Source organism: Parasteatoda tepidariorum, chromosome 1, assembly GCF_043381705.1.
Source record: "Parasteatoda tepidariorum isolate YZ-2023 chromosome 1, CAS_Ptep_4.0, whole genome shotgun sequence".
Taxonomy (NCBI): domain Eukaryota; kingdom Metazoa; phylum Arthropoda; class Arachnida; order Araneae; family Theridiidae; genus Parasteatoda; species Parasteatoda tepidariorum.
The window spans coordinates 92,762,309-92,781,253 of NC_092204.1; the positions used below are offsets into that span (position 1 = coordinate 92,762,309).

The 18,945-nt window shown below is 29.4% G+C and overlaps 1 protein-coding gene across 1 annotated transcript in view; it reads left to right on the plus strand.

Moving 5' to 3' along the window:
* The first annotated feature begins 1,957 nt into the window (after nucleotides 1-1,957).
* Nucleotides 1,958-18,945, plus strand: part of LOC107454994 (nephrin) — a 40,116-nt gene continuing 23,128 nt past the window's right edge. Inside the window, exons 1-8 of the mRNA XM_071186039.1 lie at nucleotides 1,958-2,019; nucleotides 2,699-2,718; nucleotides 4,040-4,381; nucleotides 6,899-7,009; nucleotides 8,041-8,244; nucleotides 13,891-14,184; nucleotides 15,214-15,504; nucleotides 17,592-17,888. Of these exons, the coding sequence (XP_071042140.1) occupies nucleotides 1,958-2,019; nucleotides 2,699-2,718; nucleotides 4,040-4,381; nucleotides 6,899-7,009; nucleotides 8,041-8,244; nucleotides 13,891-14,184; nucleotides 15,214-15,504; nucleotides 17,592-17,888 (1,621 nt within the window). The remainder of the gene's footprint in view (nucleotides 2,020-2,698; nucleotides 2,719-4,039; nucleotides 4,382-6,898; nucleotides 7,010-8,040; nucleotides 8,245-13,890; nucleotides 14,185-15,213; nucleotides 15,505-17,591; nucleotides 17,889-18,945) is intronic.

Genomic DNA, 18,945 nt, shown 5'->3' on the forward strand with positions numbered 1-18,945 from the left:
TTCGTAAGCTGTAAAACAAACATAAAATATACTGGGGACATGAAAATGACTGTTTTTGTGAGAATGACCCATATATATATATATATATATACATACACATACTTTGGGAATAGGTTTATAACATTGTTATTGCACAGCTTTAAATTCTGAGCAGTATGTAAATTACGTAGAAGTAAAAAACATTTTATTATTAAAGTTAAAACTATTATTATTGCAGATTTCTGATAGTTTGTTTTCCTTATCTGATTAACTCGTAATTGATTAATTGTATTTTATTAATTTGTTGTAATCAAGTAAAATATGCTCTGGTAGTTAAAGGTAACTAGTAGTGGAAATGTCATCTTCCTAAAAAATAAACCATAAGTAATTTTTATGATTTAAATATGAAGAAAGAAAACTCAGCTGACGCTTTTATATTGGAAATAATCTTTTTTGTCTAAAGGTTTATTTTAAACTTTGGCCTATGAACAATTGTTATGATACATTTTAATTTGTATCATAGAAATTGCTAGATCTAATTTTACATTCAGTGCATTTTGCTTCTAGTGTACAATACACAGAATAAAAAAGGAACACCATAAAGTTTTTTGATTAAATTATCGGACCATCACTCAATGATATGCAAAATCGGAATAATTCAAAGAGATACCCTAAAATATGCTAATTAATTAAAAACAATCGATTAGACACAAAAAATTATTCCTTCTTTTAAGGAAAGCATAAAAATAAGCTAAGGATCTGATATCTGTATATCGAAGTACGTGTGCTCTTCAAATTTAAAATAAAGGGATATAGCCAATATCTTGGTCACAATAGTTTAGTCAGAAGAGCCGTTGAAAATTCTGACACCTTTACGTTTATTTCATCTTCTACTCTTACTCTAGCTCTACCCTTGGTTATTCTACCTCTTCCTCAATAACTCTTAAGCTATTTGAGAAATTTTTGCCCTCAATTATAAAACTCGTTTATTTATAGATTGTTGCATGAGAAATGTAATTTTTTTTAAAAAAAAGCTTCGAAAAAAACTTTTTCAAGAATAAGCTTCAAGTATTTTTAGCGTCAAATATAAGCTTCAAAATTCCAATCTTTTCGTAGGACGATCCTGTCAATGTTTGGCTAAATAACTTGCACAACTCAATAATCGATGTTTTTCTTCAAAAAAATATTAAATTACTTCATTCAAAAATTTATTATAAATAAAAAATTTGAAATTTAGATGTTAAGTAAAAAAATTATATATTCTTCTTAAAAAAGCAAAAATTATGTATTTATTAACTACATATATCATTAAGGTTCAGTATAACCCCCCTTATTTAGTCTGCGTCAAACTAGACAGTTATTATGCCTTAAAGGCATAATTTCGATGCATTTGAATACCATGATGAGCATATTAGTAGAAATTTTTATAAGGTTAAAATTAAACCATATTTTCATTCAAATTAAACCATAACGAAAAAGACAATGCAATCATGCTTGAAAAGATCATAATTTGGTTCAACTTAGAGCCTTATTTGGTTAGTGTCAAATCAAACTGATATTATAGTTTATCCCAATCCAGCATTTTTAACATTGTGTATTGAACGAAATTCATAAATATTTCCAAATCATTAATTACATTTTTTAATGCATTCAAAGTTGCTATAACAATCTTCTTCAAACACTGTTACAACTTTCCTTCTAAAATTAAGGTACGGCAAAATAACCAGCAGAAGCCTGTTCATCCAATTAACCATGAAGTTTAAGGTAAAGAACAATTTTTACCTTTATGGTTTTCAAACCGTTTACAATTAGTTCAGGTTAAAGAACATACTGTTTTTTAACCATTTTCAACTAGCATGGTTTAAAAAACGTAAAAAAAAAGCAATTCTTACTGAACATTGGAGCTAGGCGTTTCGTTAGATGATGGACTTTGGAGTTATTTTGTGGTTTAATTGTGTTTTATCAAACAAACCGGGGAATGTGGTTAACTAACTTTATCTGGCTGCTTCACCTACCTCAAGAGATGGGAAATACTAGAACGTGAGTGTATCGTATCCTACTTGTTCATGAACACAATTTGGGGAGTACAAGACAATGGAAACTCTGTGTGTTGAAGGAAATGGAGAAAATTTTGAATCAGCACCGGGACTCAAACCCCCAATCAATCGTCAAGAGATTGACAGATTAGCCTTCTCGGCTATAATTGTCGTCACAAGGAACTAAGTGGCTTCATTAGGTGGTCCAAGTTGATGCAATAAAACTCCGGTTACTTACCCGTCTTAGGGAAAAGCAGTTAATAAACTGTTTTGTCACAGTTGAAAGTTTTAATACCATCTTATTTACAGCTTTTAGACTATTTCGTTTTGGTAAAATAACAAACATATAGTTATTTAACCATATTTCTGATAAATTTTCAACAGTGTAACCCGTTGTTTCATTCGTAAGTAATATAATTCTCACATCAAATTATTATTTTGAAAAACATACAAAATCGTTTCTTACAAACCATTCGAGGTAATATTTTTCGATTGCCATTTAAAAATTTTAGCAATTATAAACAAACGCTTATGTGAAACAGTTTATTTAAATTTTGAAGTTTAAGCATTTAAATTTTGAAGTACACCTTTCGCAAATGTGCTCTTTACTCGTAATTTTAAGTTACTCTCATAACTCACATCCTATTAACAAGAGAAGTGCAACTATTTCGTTTCCTTTTCAGCCAACAGACTCATATTCCAAGTAAGCAAAACGCCAATTAGCGAGAATACTATGTTTCACTCCACAGCTACGCTCTTTGATTCATTATGCCTCCATGATATACATACTCATAAAAGTTACTTTTTCCTAATTAGTGAGTTTACAATAGGAAAATGCATTGTTAAAATAATTCTGCTAATATATTTTTAAAAAGAAAAGATTAAAAAAAATATTTATTAAAAATACTGCTCTAATTTTTGTTTATTATCGTTCTTTAAATTTATTACAACATATTTTAAATTGAACGGAAATATTGCTCAATTTGACACCTTTTTGTTGTTGACCATCGCTCATTTTAATACTTTATTAAGGTTACAATAACTGTGTACCTAATTTTAGTTCAAAATACCGATGGATTCCATCTGATTAAGGAAACGCGAAATTTTTTACTAAGGAAGCTTTTTACTAAGGAAAAGGCATTGCTTATTTTCCTACATTGGCACCTATTGTTTTAGCCTTATTTCTTCTTAGTCATGATTTAAGATGTTGAATATTCATTTGCGACATTTGAACTTTTCTTTAGTATAAACACTTACCATTAGATGCCGTAGCACCCATTAAACTTAACTTCACAAGTGTTGTATAGTACAAAGTCAAGTATCAAACAAATCTCATACAGTAACAGCAATATACGAGTAACAAGGAGCGTTATCCTGTTAAGAAAACCCTGATTTGGAAAAACTATAAACATTACAGGATGCATTTGGTCAACGTAATTTTATTTAGCTTATTCAGGTTATCATACACATTTATTGAAAGTTCCAAATCATGCCATTAAAATATTCTCTTTCATTATACTTTACTAATTATCTATCCACAACATCGTGATACAATAGTTTATTTTCAGAAAAATGGAACGTGGTCATAATAAAATAACCTCTCATTTTATATTCCGAAAACCATAGACAGTAATGCTAAAAGTAATAGCTAAGCCTAAATACGAGTTGAGAAAGCGAGTTTGGTAAGCGTAATTTCGGCCGATAAGATCGTTCCCTATCAAGGAATCCAATAACCTCTATGGAGGTGAGTCATAGCATCAATTGGCAAGTTTTGTTTTTGTGTAGGGCCATCTGTTGGCAACTTTTACAACTAAACCAAACAGCTTTTCATATCAATATATATGTTTCTTATAATTTTATCCATTAAACTTTGAGAATTATTTAATTTTGAATTCACTTACTCTTTTGGTAGGTACCTTGTACTTATTTCAATAAGACCATCCCGAACATATATAAAACATTATAAAATCTCATACTAAACCCTGGTAATTTATAGCCAATTTGTTTCCACTTCCTTTCTATAGAGTATCCAGAAATTCACGCTATCATTGGATCAACAGTATCATTGCCCTGCAATTTAAGTCCACCATCGGAAGACGATACAATCTCCTTAGTTTTGTGGTATAGACTAGATTTACCTAATCCAATCTACACTCTTGATGCTCGCAGTGCCTCGTCAGCGGATGCGGCAAAACACTTTTCTAGCAAAGCACTGGGATCAAGAGCTTATTTCAATATTACGCACTCACTTCTTGCCCATCTCAGGATAAATCCTATTGAAGAAGATGACACTGGGGAATACAGATGTCGAGTTGACTTTAAGAGAGGAAGGACTCTAAGCAGAATGGTCAAGCTGAATGTGATAGGTATGAGCACAATCTATTTCCTCAATGTTTCGTAAGTGCTTTAAAATTCCAATACGCTGTAGCGAGATTTCAGTATTTCTAAACAAATACCAATACACGAAATTATGAAAGATCAAGTTTAATAAGTTGAATAGAGAATGGTGAATTAGAATACGATTTTGTAACGCTTATTCATATTTCCGAAAATTATTTCGGAATGAGGGTAAAATAAGTGATTTATTACAATATTTGAAAAGTATAATACAAATTTTGACGTAATAGAAATAAAAGCATAGCTTAAAACATGGTAAACAAAAAGAATAATAAAACTTTACGTGTGTAAAAGCATCAGAAATACAGTAACGATATCAGCTCTACCCTTCAGTATTATAAATTCAGGGGCAACGCGGGTTGCGCGTTGAATAAGCAGGTTGTACACGAGCACTTTCAGGAATTGTAAAGTCGTGTATAGGACGGATACGTCCATAACGGAACAATGCATAGTAATAAAAATTTTTAAATAAGGAAGGTCATTGCAATGAGGACATGATTAAATTATTGCTATATATGGTAATACTGTCTCAGGCAAGCGACCTTGAACAAATAATTTAAATTTATATATAGATATAGATATATACATAATCCTTTTTAGTTAACGGCATACACAAGTATCGGATCTGCAAAGTACGAGAGTATGAAGGCGGTGTTGATCGCCATTGCTATTATTATAGTGGTGGTTGAAGAATCATCATCTACATCTTAATTTGGATGTAATAAAATGACAATTGTTTCAAAGAAAATGAATAAAATCGTTTAAGTAAAAATTTTATTTTTTAAGTAAAAATTGGTATATTCAAAATGGTCATATTTAAAATACACGAATCGTAAAGAAAAGAAATCCCTTATAGGGATCAAAATAAAATATTCCTTACATCGAGAGTTTTGTTAGCATGAAAGATATTCAACGGTTGGGACTTGGAGACCAGCAAGGGCACCCCCAGTCGCCACAAATTTGAAATTGAAAGTGAATGAATTTGTTCCTAACGGACACAGAAGCATGGAGAAGAGATCCAAGATTGGCGAATTATTAAAATATAACATAGCCAAAATAAAGCTAACCCCCCAAAATCAATATTAGGTTTATTTTACTTTACTTAAGTTAAAATACTTTGTTTATCGCGAATCGCCAACAAGACTGTGAGACATATTATAACCATGTAAGTAAAACATATTTGCGGTAAGAAATTAATAATAAAGAGTTATAAATAGATTTTTGTTTTCTATTAGACACAACAGTGAATAAATGAGTCAGCATTAGTATTGAAATAAAAAGTTAGCCGTTGCTTTGATCGATGAGAAAAGAATAAAATATTTTATGTTCGATTATATAAAAATTAGCTCATTGATTTAGTTTAAATATAATTTGATTAACAATGATTAGAGAAATAAGTTTAAGTAATGAAATATATTTTAAGAGCTAGAAAATATGTAATGCCAATTGTGGTATCACAAAGAGAAAGCAAACAGACTGTAAAAAATTCGGGATCATATTACGGTACAAAGATCCGGCACTTAGGGTACCGTTATTTTTTACGAAAAATCCACTTTTTCTGGAAAACGTTACGGAACAAAAAATTTGATATACCAAAATTTTTATTGTAATAATTACCCTAAAATCACTGAATCACTCTCTTGAAATAAACATTACTGTAAATATTACAGTGCGGTATTTTACGGTGGTCTAATTTGATCCCCCAAAGTGGATCAAATTAGATTACGGTACAATCTGTATCAAATTTCGATATAAAGTACTGTGATTTGACAGTATAAAGTATGGTATAGAGTACCTTTGTCACAGTGCACTATGATCTTTAAATTCATTGTTGCTCTTGAGGTGATTCAATAATTAGTGGTAACCAGGACAAGGAGAGAGGTAACCTGTGTCGCCCATTGTACATGTGTTCAGACGCATGTGTAGCACAATGTCTGAATCAGGTAACGGTGCAATTACCTCTTGTCATTAATAACTCTACTTGTTCTATTTTAAGCGCTTTTTCAGCGCGTTTTTTTTTCAATCATTTTTACATTCATGTGAACTGTTTAATACGTTAAAGCTGTCTGCGATCTTTTACCATTACCCCCTAAATGATAAAGTTGCTATTTCTGACACATTCACACTTATCGAGTTTTCGTTTAGACAACACTAATTGTTTCGTTTCATCATATAAATCAAATCCTTTTAAGTATTTTCTGATTCATTTATTAAACATAACCTACTTTGTAATCTAGTAGTTTTATTACAATTTATTTCCTTTTTCTATATTTTGTTTTTTGGCCAGATCATACTTTGGATCGAGCATATGTAAGAGAGTTTCTCGTAAAATCTTAAGTACAAATTTGTATAATGCATGATATTTACCTTCGACAACTTTACTATTTCTGTAATGTTTCTAATTTATTTTCAGATTTAAACTTTCAATATTATTAGCATTTTTTTATAAATATTTTTTTCTGAGTTGGAATTTTTTTTTTTTTCAGTTCCAGTAAAGCGAATTGTTATTAAAGGAAAAGGCAACATAACATATTCAGGAATGATAGGTCCTTTCAAAGAGGGGGAAACGTTGACGTTAATTTGTGAAGCAAGAGGTGGTGAGTCTAACTTTTCTTGACATCCACTTTTACTAAAGCAGAAAATATCGATACCTTACAGTAAACACGAATTTAGGGTTAATGTTCTAGAACAGAAATTATCTATATATTCACTTCAATCTTTAAAATATATGGTTTTAGTACCTGGTTTTTAAAATGATGCATAAATTATAATTGAGGAAAATATGATTGAGGCGATTTGTTAAGATTTTGTTTTAAATATTGTCTGAATTACAAGATATCAATGAAAGTAAATAATATTTATGGTATATTAAAATGGGTCTCAAATGTGGTTTTGAATACAAACTGTTACTGTAAAATAACTTTTAAGTCAAGATAAGTAAGGCTTAGTTTGAAATAATGTTTTGATTGCAAACTGTTACTGAAAATAACGTGTATTTCAGGTTATGTTAAAATAAGCTTTTTAAAAGTTGATAAGATTACAAACTCTTTTGCTGTAAGAAATCTGTAACTCATTTTACGTTTATTTGCAAACCCCTACTGTAATAATTTCTAAGTCATATTAAGTGAAGCATGAAATCTAAAGTGATGCTGCATACTAACTTAAAATGCCATAAGGAATCTCATTTTAATGCTAAAATTAGTTTTGCAATGTGCAAAACAGAGAAAACAAATCATTACTGCAAAATAAGTATTATTCGAGATATGTTTTATGTACTTTGAAGTAATTAAAAATATTGAATATTTTAAAATCAATTTAACATATTAATTTACTACATAAATCTTATTGGTATTAATAATTTTTATGATTTTCATCATCTAAAATTGTTAGTGTTAAATTTAAAAGTTGTATTCTGTATTTTTTTTTAGTCCAATTGTGTTAAGTTTAAATTACAAATAAATATAAATAAGGTTAAGTTACAAATTTGGACGATATTGTGGCTCTAAGCATTTGAAATGCTCTCACAGTTCACGATATGTACCAAACGTAAAAATAAAAAAACTATGCATTTACATGTGTTTCGATGAGAATAAAATGTACATAAAATACTGACAACATATTATTACAGGTTTTCCAACCCCCGTATTAACGTGGCGCAGAGGTTCTAGAATTCTGCCTTCCACAACATCTGTTGATGAGCAAGGAATAGTGAGGAGTGAGTTAATATTCACAAATATAAGAAGAGAAGATCTTTTAACTGTTTTGACTTGCCAGGGTTCAAATAATAACATAACTGGTCCAATTTATACATCAGTAACTGTCGACATGAATTGTAAGTATTTATAAAAATTGAGTATTCCTACAACTATGCTTAAACAACATAGGCAGTCTGAATTGTTATTTAGTCGATAATCTATATATTTACACATAACGTGTCACCAAAACAAGCTATTTCTCTATATAAATTGGCAATAATATATCATCTTTAATAATTAATTTTGTTAGGATTAGTTAATATTTGTTTAGATGTTTTGTTAGGTTGTCTTAAGTAATATTTTTAAAGTAGCGTTAAATAGTTAGTTATGCGTTAAGCATTTGTGTAGAATTATTTGTTTGGTAGTTATAAATTATAGTTTAAAACTTGTGTTGAATAGTTTCTTGCTTAGAATTATTTTTATATTTTCATAAAAATTAAAACTTATTTGCAAAGCAATTATTTAGATTTATTTTTTATTTTTTTTCTGAAATAATGGTAGAAATTATAAACATAAAGGGTGCTATTGAGCTGCATACTGTCATACTAATTATTGGTGACGGAGCTTGCCCTTTTTGTACAATAGCATATACTTATTATACCATACTCAAGTTACTGGTCAATAGGTGGGTGAGACAGTAGTACAGTACATAAGCAAGCATTTGGATGAGTTTACTGGAAGTAATCATGGAAGTAATTTTAATATTTCTGCTGCCTCTAAAATGTTTCCTACTTATACCTATGGTGGTTTGTGCAATTTAATGACTGCGGACAAATTCTAAATTATTACTAAAATTCAATACATATAGAACTTACCATGTACATAACTTTTGAATAGTTAAAATTGAAAACAAAGTGCATGGTGCCCGTATGGTTTAAGCCGCAGACAACAGCTATTATAAATTAAATATAATACACAAATACTAATATTACTACTAATTATTAATATTGCTGCTAATATTACAACTAAAATACTAATATTACTAATAATGCTAACACCCAAATACTAAAAAAATACTAATTATTTTATAAATATATATTAAAATATTTAGTATAATATAACTAGTATATTTAGTATAATATACGAATGAATAGTATGAATATATAAAATGTGTGTTTATTCTACGAAAAATAAACACATCCGACAAAACGTTAGTCATCCCAAGAAATAGCTAAAAATGCATCATTACATACCGTGCAACTCCGCTTCTCGATTTAATATTCTCCTATAGTTGGTTGCGAGGACATTATTCGGCGGGAGTAGCTTCTCATCGCAAATTCTGTTTTATCTCTATTTGTTTATTAAAATTTAAAGTGAAGAGAAAAGTGAATTCGGACAAACTTAGAGTAAGCCATGAAGCTTCAAATGTTAAAAAAAATATTTTCAGAATATCAAAATGTAAACAATAAATTAAATAGAGGAGATATTTCCCCACAACATCCTAATCCTAAATAAATCTCCTTTCCCTACATAATCATAAGTTATCCTCTCATAATTTGTTTGTACTTCAATATTTCGAAAAAAGAAAAGAAAAACATTTTCAAAGTTTCCAACTTCGCGCTAACTCTAGACATGTTTGAACTCCGAACATTTTTATAATTATTATGTGAAGTGATCTTTCGATAAAACAGCAAAATCCCGTTATAACGACATTTCACAATAGCGGCTGGAATTTCCATCAAAACGAGCTTCTCTTTACAAGAAAATGCACGTATATTGCTTTGTTAAACTAGCAATTAAATGATTCGAGATAAAAAGAACAATAGCGTTTGACTTTAGTGATAACAATGAACGTTGATTTTAAGAAAAAGCTATGAAGTAGAGAAATAAGAAGGAGTAGTGTATATACGTGATAAACAAAACTAAAAAAACAAATGCTTCGTATAAAGTTTTTTTAAACCATGTATCGTTCTATGAAATAACAAAAAACATATCGATATAATATTTTCTTTCATTTCAAAGTTTGTTGTCTATTAGAAACTCATGCAGTTCCATTTTTTTTCTGAAATGGTGGAAAATATTTCCAAATACCAATTCTATTTCTTCAACATTTTCGATTCCTTTGACCAACTTGCGAATAGTCACGAACGAAGACAACCAGGACTTTTTATTTCCACTTTTTATTCACTTAGTGATTCTAAAAACTACAGTCGTTTCTCGTAAAGAATCACAATAATAAATTCTTTCAAGTAAGAGAAGAAAAAAATAAGAAGAAAAAAAGATACATAGGGGCTTTGAATTCAGGTCAGCAAAGAAATATATTCAATATTCACTATTCTAAGAAAAGAAATAAGGAAGAGAAATATTTCAACCTGCATTTTTAGTAAGCATATATTTTTTTAACAATAATTTCTTCAATCAATAACATGAGTCGAAAGCACAAATTTCAAAGTTTTTTTTCTAATTTTTTTAAAAATGGTGCTATCATTACAGGGAAGCGTTATACTTTTTATCTTAATTCAAATTCGATACAAAATATAGTTTTGTATTTTTTCCATCTATATTAAATTTAAACAGATGCTGAAGTTTTAATGTCTGTGAAATTATAAAGTCAACGTACTTTTTTGCACTTCTTAATGGGTTTTGTGGTTGCAAGAATAGAAAGCATAGCTTACTTTCTTTTATAAAGGCTGCTGAATGAATTATCAAGAAAGTACAGGGTTAAATATTTATAATCTGAAACTCTCCAATCTGAATATCTCAATCAACCGAGGTTGATTTTAACATACGTGGGAGTTTTATTTTTATCTCCTTAGTTCCAATATTAACTACGTAAATTCATAATTAATACACTCCTTTATACAATTTGACTATAAATAACTGATCATTTTATAAGAATAACAAACAAATATTTTATTACTTGGTAAGACTGATTATTTCGGTTTTGTTAAAGAAATTTCAAAGTTGTAATTTTCCCACTTTCATCCGTTTTTTTTTTTATTATTATTATTACTAGTGTAGCTTTGTCTGACGATCAAGCATTCTATTTCTGCTAAAAAGAAGCGTGTTATGTCGCCTTTACAAGAAATTATAATATTTCAGTGTGAAAAGAATCAGAAGAAAGTTTTCAAGGAAGACCTACAAACCGAAGAAAGGATTCAAATTTAAAGGATGTTATTTTGAGTGCCGACATCAGGGGAAATCATGGAAATGAATTAAAATTAAATTAAATATCTTTTGATTTCATCAAAATTTCTATTTTCATGAAATGCTTATTGTCAGAATCTATACAGTCCCTGGTAAGATTATTAGACGCACTATGTAAAATCTTAATTATCAGGTGATACTATACAGCTTTGTTGCTTTTATGCGACTGAAACCGGTTTGCACTTGTTTACGTTAGTGCATTAGTTGGTTAAATTATCATATAAATTCGACGATTGGATAAATTAGAGGATATTTTAGATAAATGTAGAATATTTCTTATATCAGGTATTATATTATCTTATTGTAATAAGTAGATCAAATTATTAGACGCACTGCAGTGCTTTAATAATCATATGTTTCGCATGAGTTTATATGCAATACTCTTATATTTAAACACACATGTAATGGATTTTTATTCAGGACATTTTTCATATATTTCCGATTTGTATTTATTTTTAACGTATTGCATTACAATGTTAACCAATTGATACACGAACGTAAACAAGTATAAACCGGTTTCAGCCACGTCAAAGCAATAATACTGTATAATATCATCTGATAATTAAGATTTTACATAGAATCTTATAGTGCGTCGAATAATTTGGCCAGAGGACAGTAGGTTTCAAGTATGACTGTATACCGGATTGCGGGTAAACCTTATTGCAGGATTACTGGTAAAACTAAGAATACGACATTCAGCATGAAGCTAAATGAGTACAATTGCAGATAAATTACGAAGCCTGGTTTTTGAGTTTTTAATTATATTTTAAGTTCAGAAGCATTTAAAAAATGTAATTTTCTCCTGGACTCAACGGCAGCTAGTGTCTTAAAATTAGCTACTGACAATTCAGTTTTTAGAAATATTTTAAAGATAACATCAGTAATGTTTGCTAACTATAGCTCTAATAGAAAATATTTGTTGTGAGTTCTGTAATGATGTATTATTTTTTATTCATTATGCCAGGTTATATAAATAATTAAAGCGATTATTGCAGCATAAGCGAATTACGTGGCCAAATTATTATTTTTTATGATTTTAAAATGTGTTACTATAAAACTAAATACTTTAATATCAACGGTAACTTAATTTTAAAAAATAAGTTTTGAAAAAGAAAATGAAAAAGGGCGCTGATTCGTTGAGGATTAATATAAAAAAACGCTATTATCATTAACACCAATGATAATTTATTTAGGTGACAGTTACTAATTAAAGTAAAATAATAAACTGTGTACTAAACGGCAAAATTGATGCTGAAATGATACTGTTCTGCTTGCGAGCTCGTTAAAAATTGGCAAACTATTATTGATGTCATTGATGCTTAATTTTAGCAATAGGTGCTAATCGAAATAAAAATAATAAATAAGCTATGCAGTAAACTCAAAATAAAAGGCAAAAATGCACTTATTTGCTTTGGAGAACCGTAAAAATTCGCCATACTATTATTGACACCTACGATGCTCTGCTTTGGGAGTAAGCACTAACTGGCATTATAGAAATTGATGCAGTTGTAATACGAACCAAATCTACTCTTATATAGGTGTAGAGTATTTTATGAGTAAATTTGGTACCTATTAATCATCAGCTGCATCAATACTGAGCATTTTTCTGATATCGGCTCCTAGAAGATATAAGTACAAAAGAATGTTGCTAGATCGAGGTAATTTTAAAATATGAGTCACCAAACGTTGCCGAATACAGTTAATCTTTATTTTTATTAAATGAACTATAAAATACTTTGTTTTTCACTTAATATGATAACTTAAAGTCACCTGAAAGGGCAACAAATGATAAGTTTAAAACATTGTAAGATTTTAGCTTTATTATTTGTGTCGGAATTTGTCATTCAATTTTGTGCACGACTTTATAGTTTGGATATATAGTTCACGACTTTATAGTTTGGATATATAGTTCACGACTTTATAGTTTGGATATATAGATCACGATTTTATAGTTTGGATATATAGTTCACGGCTTCATAGTTTGGATATATAGTTCACGACTATACAGTTTGTATATATAGTTCACGACTTTGATACGTAGGTCACAACTTTAGTTCAATACGGATTTATTGATTATTTTTTTCACCCAGTGCGAAGAGCACGAGTTCAGCTAGTTATGTAAGAAAATGTACAATTCTATTTAATAAAAAAAACAGGATTTTGGGGCTTAATTATAAAAATTAACTTAAAAAAAAGATTTCATCGTTATTAATTCAAGTATTGCCAGAATCCAAGAATAAAGACTGGCCCCTAATTACTTCAGATAATTCAAGAGGAAAATTTTTCTCATTGTTATTACTTTCGTTTAGATAATTTTTTTATATTTAACTTATTTTGCATTAAACTTGTTTTAAATTAAACAAGCTACCTAGAAATATATGTAAAATTAATATATTTTTTTATAATAATTACTATTAAACTAATGTAAAATAAAATAAAAATTTAAGTAAAATTTATTTCAAATGAATACTTTTGAATACGTTTATTGTCAGTTTTGTTCTTTAATAGCTTTAAGAATTTATCAAATAATTTCTTAAAATAATCGAGACTTCTTTTATTCTCTCTTCCCAAACGAGTGAAACCACAAAGGATTCAAATTACGAGTTTACTTTCTGCCTTAAAAGCGGGAGAGCAAGTAGAAGTCAACTGTCAAACTGAAGGGTCAAGGCCACCTGCAAGAATATCCTGGAGAAAAGGCCCGGAAAGAATAGATCACATGGCTATTCAAAACATATTTGGAAGCATTACAGTCAGTACTTTAAGTTTCAAGGCAAGTGCCGCAGATCACGGCAAGTTATTGATTTGCGAAGCTCAAAATCCTAAACTTCCAGAAAGTGCCTTACAAGACAGTTGGATGCTTAACGTCTTATGTAAGTAGCTCATGAAATATCTTACGAGTATTATGAAAATAATTTTATAAGTATTCTTGAAATTTTAAAGACTATTAATCCCTTAACTCAATAATAGAATCAGGCATATTGAGCACCTCCTTAACCCCTCTTGTTGTCATTTGGAAATAATTTCTTAAAATTAACAATTTTTCGGAAGCTAATTAAATTAGTTTGAGAGCTTATATTAAAAACTTGCCAATCACTGATCTAGTGGTTACTGTACTGGACTACGGAGCCAGTGGTTTATTTTATTTTATAACCGTCGTTGAACAGCCGACCCAATTTTACGGGTTTACGTCTACTAATGCTATACTCCGTAGCCTTGTAATTTTGAACCCAATCCAGAAGACAAGGGAACTCCTGGATCAAGTATTGGGAAAAATTTGCCATCGTGGAGGACTTTTTGATGGAGCTAACCCGCATTTGCGTTACATAGGGGGGAAGACCACGAGAACCTACCACTGTTAGCCTGACGGCAAGGGGACTCTAACCCATGATCCGTCTACTACTGAGGATATTTCACGTCATCACTGTGGTCGGTACAAGCCGGATGCGGGATTCATATCGCTCGGGATTCGAATCTGGTTCGCCGCATTGGAAGGCTAACGCTCTATCCCCTGAGCCATCGCTGCTCATGGGGCCAGTGGTTGTGGATTCGAAACCCACAGTTGGCATGGATGCAACTTTCTTCCTCTCTTCGGTCTATGTACTTTCTGCTGCGTGATTGTAACCCGCGCTATAAACGGGTTTGTGGTTGTATGACATGGGCGACGCTACTCTACCTCCGTTGCTTAGTAACAACTGCCCACTGGCTAACGATAAGAGAGCAGCAGTTTTCTTATATGTAATATATTTTCATTTGTTAAATGTTACGCCTGAAATATTCATAATAAATAATTTTTTTAAAAAAAATTCTTTTTTTATTTTGTGGGTCATTCGGTTTCCATGTATCTAGATGCGCCAACGAACAGGGACTAGTTCTCACAATTTTTATTTGTTTATTTATAGATCCCCCTCAACTGTCTCTTGTCTTTGGTGCGAGTGAACAATATGAACACCTACGAGAAGGAAGTGACGTTTATTTTGAATGCAATATCCAGGCGAATCCTGCTGTAACGGATGTTAAGTGGAAATTTCAGGGCAGACATTTAAATCCTAATCCACTCAAAGGAATAGTGATTCTCAATCATTCTCTTCTACTACATAATGTGAGTCGGTATCACAGGGGCATGTATCAGTGCCAAGCATTCAACGCCCAAGGCAAGGGCAAGAGTGAAGAAGTTGTGCTAAGAATACAGTGTAAGTTGCATACATTAACTTATACCTATAGCGTTTATTTTAATTTCAAATATTTAAGCTCTAATTTAACTTAAAATTAAATTTTATCTGAACACTACTGATATTTAAGCAAAACTTTAGTTACGTTAGTTAATTGAAATTTTACTTAAATTATGTATTTATATAACTATAAGAACATAAATAACTACAGATATATAAACGTAACGTATATTTTTTTTTTCAAAATTGTACATTTCATTAAAATATATGAAATACTACAGTTTTTATGTGAAAGTACAGAACATTTGGTATTAATAATATATTATTGATTTATATTTGAAAGGAAAACGCTGTGACTTTCGTCAAACTTATGGTAGTTATCTATACTTATTACATAATTATAATTTAATTTTATAAATACATATTATTTATCATATAGTAGATTGTAAATAATGTTTCAATGAAAATATTTCGCTTTTTTTTTAAATGTATATTTTTTTTTAAATAATACTATTAATATTAACATTGTTATTGCCTAAATTTAGTACAGATTTTTAAAAAAAAATATTTATATTTTAAAAATTATTCAATACTTGAAAAATTTACTAATCTTTAATGTTTGCATTTCCTTAAATACAAAATATTTCGTTACACTATGTAGTAAGATTTTTTTCCCTACAAGTTGAATATTCCTCGGAAGTTCCTCGGAAGGGGTAAAAAAATAAAAATAATCAATCAATCAGTACTGAAAAACACTAAAAAATCATACAAAACTGAAAGACATAAGCAAACAATAATAATGAAACTAAATTCTTTTTTTCCTATTTTACTCTTCGTGGTAGCTTTACGTTATTAGATTAAGTATTTCGTCGAATAAAAATAAATATTAAGTAGCATGATGCTGTTACTAGAAGTCAACTCATGAATATACAACAATTAATCAATTTTCGACAGTAGTTCCGAGGTACCCTAAAAATCCTCTTTCCACATTATTTATATTTATGCTATATAGTATTGATGCAATTTTAACAGGTAGTTAACTAATTTAACGGAGATTACCATTTCTCCAAATTCATCCCCATTTGTTCAAATTTCAGGACACGTTAAAACAAACGGATCTGGAGTTATAAGAGAAGCAAATGACACACATACGAATTCTTCATTTTATTATTATAGATAATCTTTAGAACCATGCTTTATTCGAAGATTACTTTCCTTCTCTTCCACGTTTTAAATGTTTCTTTAACTGATTAAAAACAAACAGTTTAACGGAAATTCCGTTGAATGAACCTTATAAAACATTTCGAGCAATCGAATGTCGCTTATGGCACATTCTTAAAATACTTTATTTTCATGGAAGAATAAATTAAAATTTTCAATCTAATTATCCTTCCGTTCGAAAACTCGCAGCGTGTGTCAATAACTTATGGATTGAAGGTTAAATCATCTTCTTACCTAATTCCAATAAATATTGAGAAAATATAAATTAATTTTAAAAGCATGTTTTAAAATGGAGAGTCGTTTTAATGGAATCGAAAAATTTGATGTTTAAATTTCAATATAATTTCTATATACAGTTCTATATAATGGAAAACAAACAGTTCGCCGAAAGATTTTGGACTAAATTTTGAAATCTGCCGTGCAAATTCATTTTTTTAAAATATGTTATATGGCCTAATTATTACATTTAATCTATATTGTTGGAATTTTTGTCAAAACAAAATGCAAACATGTAGAGTAAATAGTCGAAATAGTGTGAACGAGTGACAAAATAATAAAGTGTGAAAAAACGCTATTGAAATTTGTGGAAGTACTTATAGGAAAAACGGGAGGAAAACCCGCAAAACCATGTTTATTGCCCTATGAGATGTTTCTAATAATCATTTTTAAATTATTTTATGTTTCCTCCGACTATAAGATATCGATGTTTTAAATCCCGTCATCCTCAACTGGGATTTTGTGAAATTTTGAAAGTATTTGCGACCTCTAATGCACAAACTGTTTTAGCTTAATTTTAAACAAGAATTTCAAAAGGATATAGATAAAGGGCGATCATTACGGAACACCTTGTACACTTTAAAAATATATATATATTTTTTTCTTTTTAGATGCTCCTGTATGTAGTGAAAAGCAACGCCAAAGCTATGGTGTTGCTAAGAATGAAGAGATTGATGTGAGTTGTTCTGTGGATTCTGATCCTCAAGACATTGTATTTTGGTGGATATTTAATAATACTGGAGCAGAGACTAGAACCATCAAAACATTTGACAATAATTTAATGAAGAATAGAAGCATTGTGAAGTTTGCTCCAGAAACACAAATGGATTATGGTGCTCTGTATTGTTTTGCTAAAAACTCCGTTGGAACCATAAATGAGCCTTGTATTTTTCATATAGTGCCTACAGGTAAAGTTTTTGCATTTTTAAAATTTTTATAAATTTTTGATTTCAAAAGAATTCTTAGATTATTTTCATACAATTATTTTTTTAATATTAATAAATCATTTTTACATTCCTTTCATTTGATTTTTTTTAAATATTTTTCTCCTGTTTTATTTTTAGAACAAGAGAAAAAAATATAGTCAGAACTACAAAAATATGATAAAACTTGCCATGCGTTTGGCTCCATGTTAACAACAAAAGTCTCAGTAATTTTTACCGAAGCGCATTGGTAATGATTTTTTTAAAATTAATTATAAAATAAGGTTATATTATTTATAGGAATTAATTTGGTAATTTTATCATGATACCTTAGAGCATGACTTAAGTAAATTTAACCAAATAAAAGGCTTTTTTCAGTTTTATATCTCTCACTTGACGTGTCGCAATAAGAACTATAATTTTTCTGGTACATTATTACCATATGAACTGAAAAACTACAGAGTGAATTAGTTAAAATTTCGTATAATTTATTTTTATTAACCAAAATAGTATTTATTTTACAAGAAATATTGCCAAAGAGTGAAGCATTTTTACCAGACTTTTTTTCTTCTTGTATATTTTAAACAGTCTTTATATTTTTTTAATTTTTATATTTTTAAATTGTTTTTATGGTTAACTTGCCAATAACAGGTAAAATTTGGCTAAATTCCTTTAGCAACGGATGTAACAATTATCTTAAAACAATAAATGTCTTACTTGCGATGAAAAAATAAGTTAAAAAATAGAAATGATAGTTTTAGAAAATAATGAAACTAATCACTGTAACTATAAATAGTTAACTTGCCTATAATGTCTAGAGTTTAACATCGCGTAATATTTCTGGAAACATCGATGCTTCGTAACAAATGCCATTATTTTTTCAATTTTTTTTACATAAGACAATATTTTTGTAACCTAAACGAAAATTAATAACACTCCTTATTTTATAGTATACAATAATTTTTGATAATGATAAAATACTTCATAACATCGTGTTCGTAATATTGCATTATATATATATATATATATATATATTTGTTTT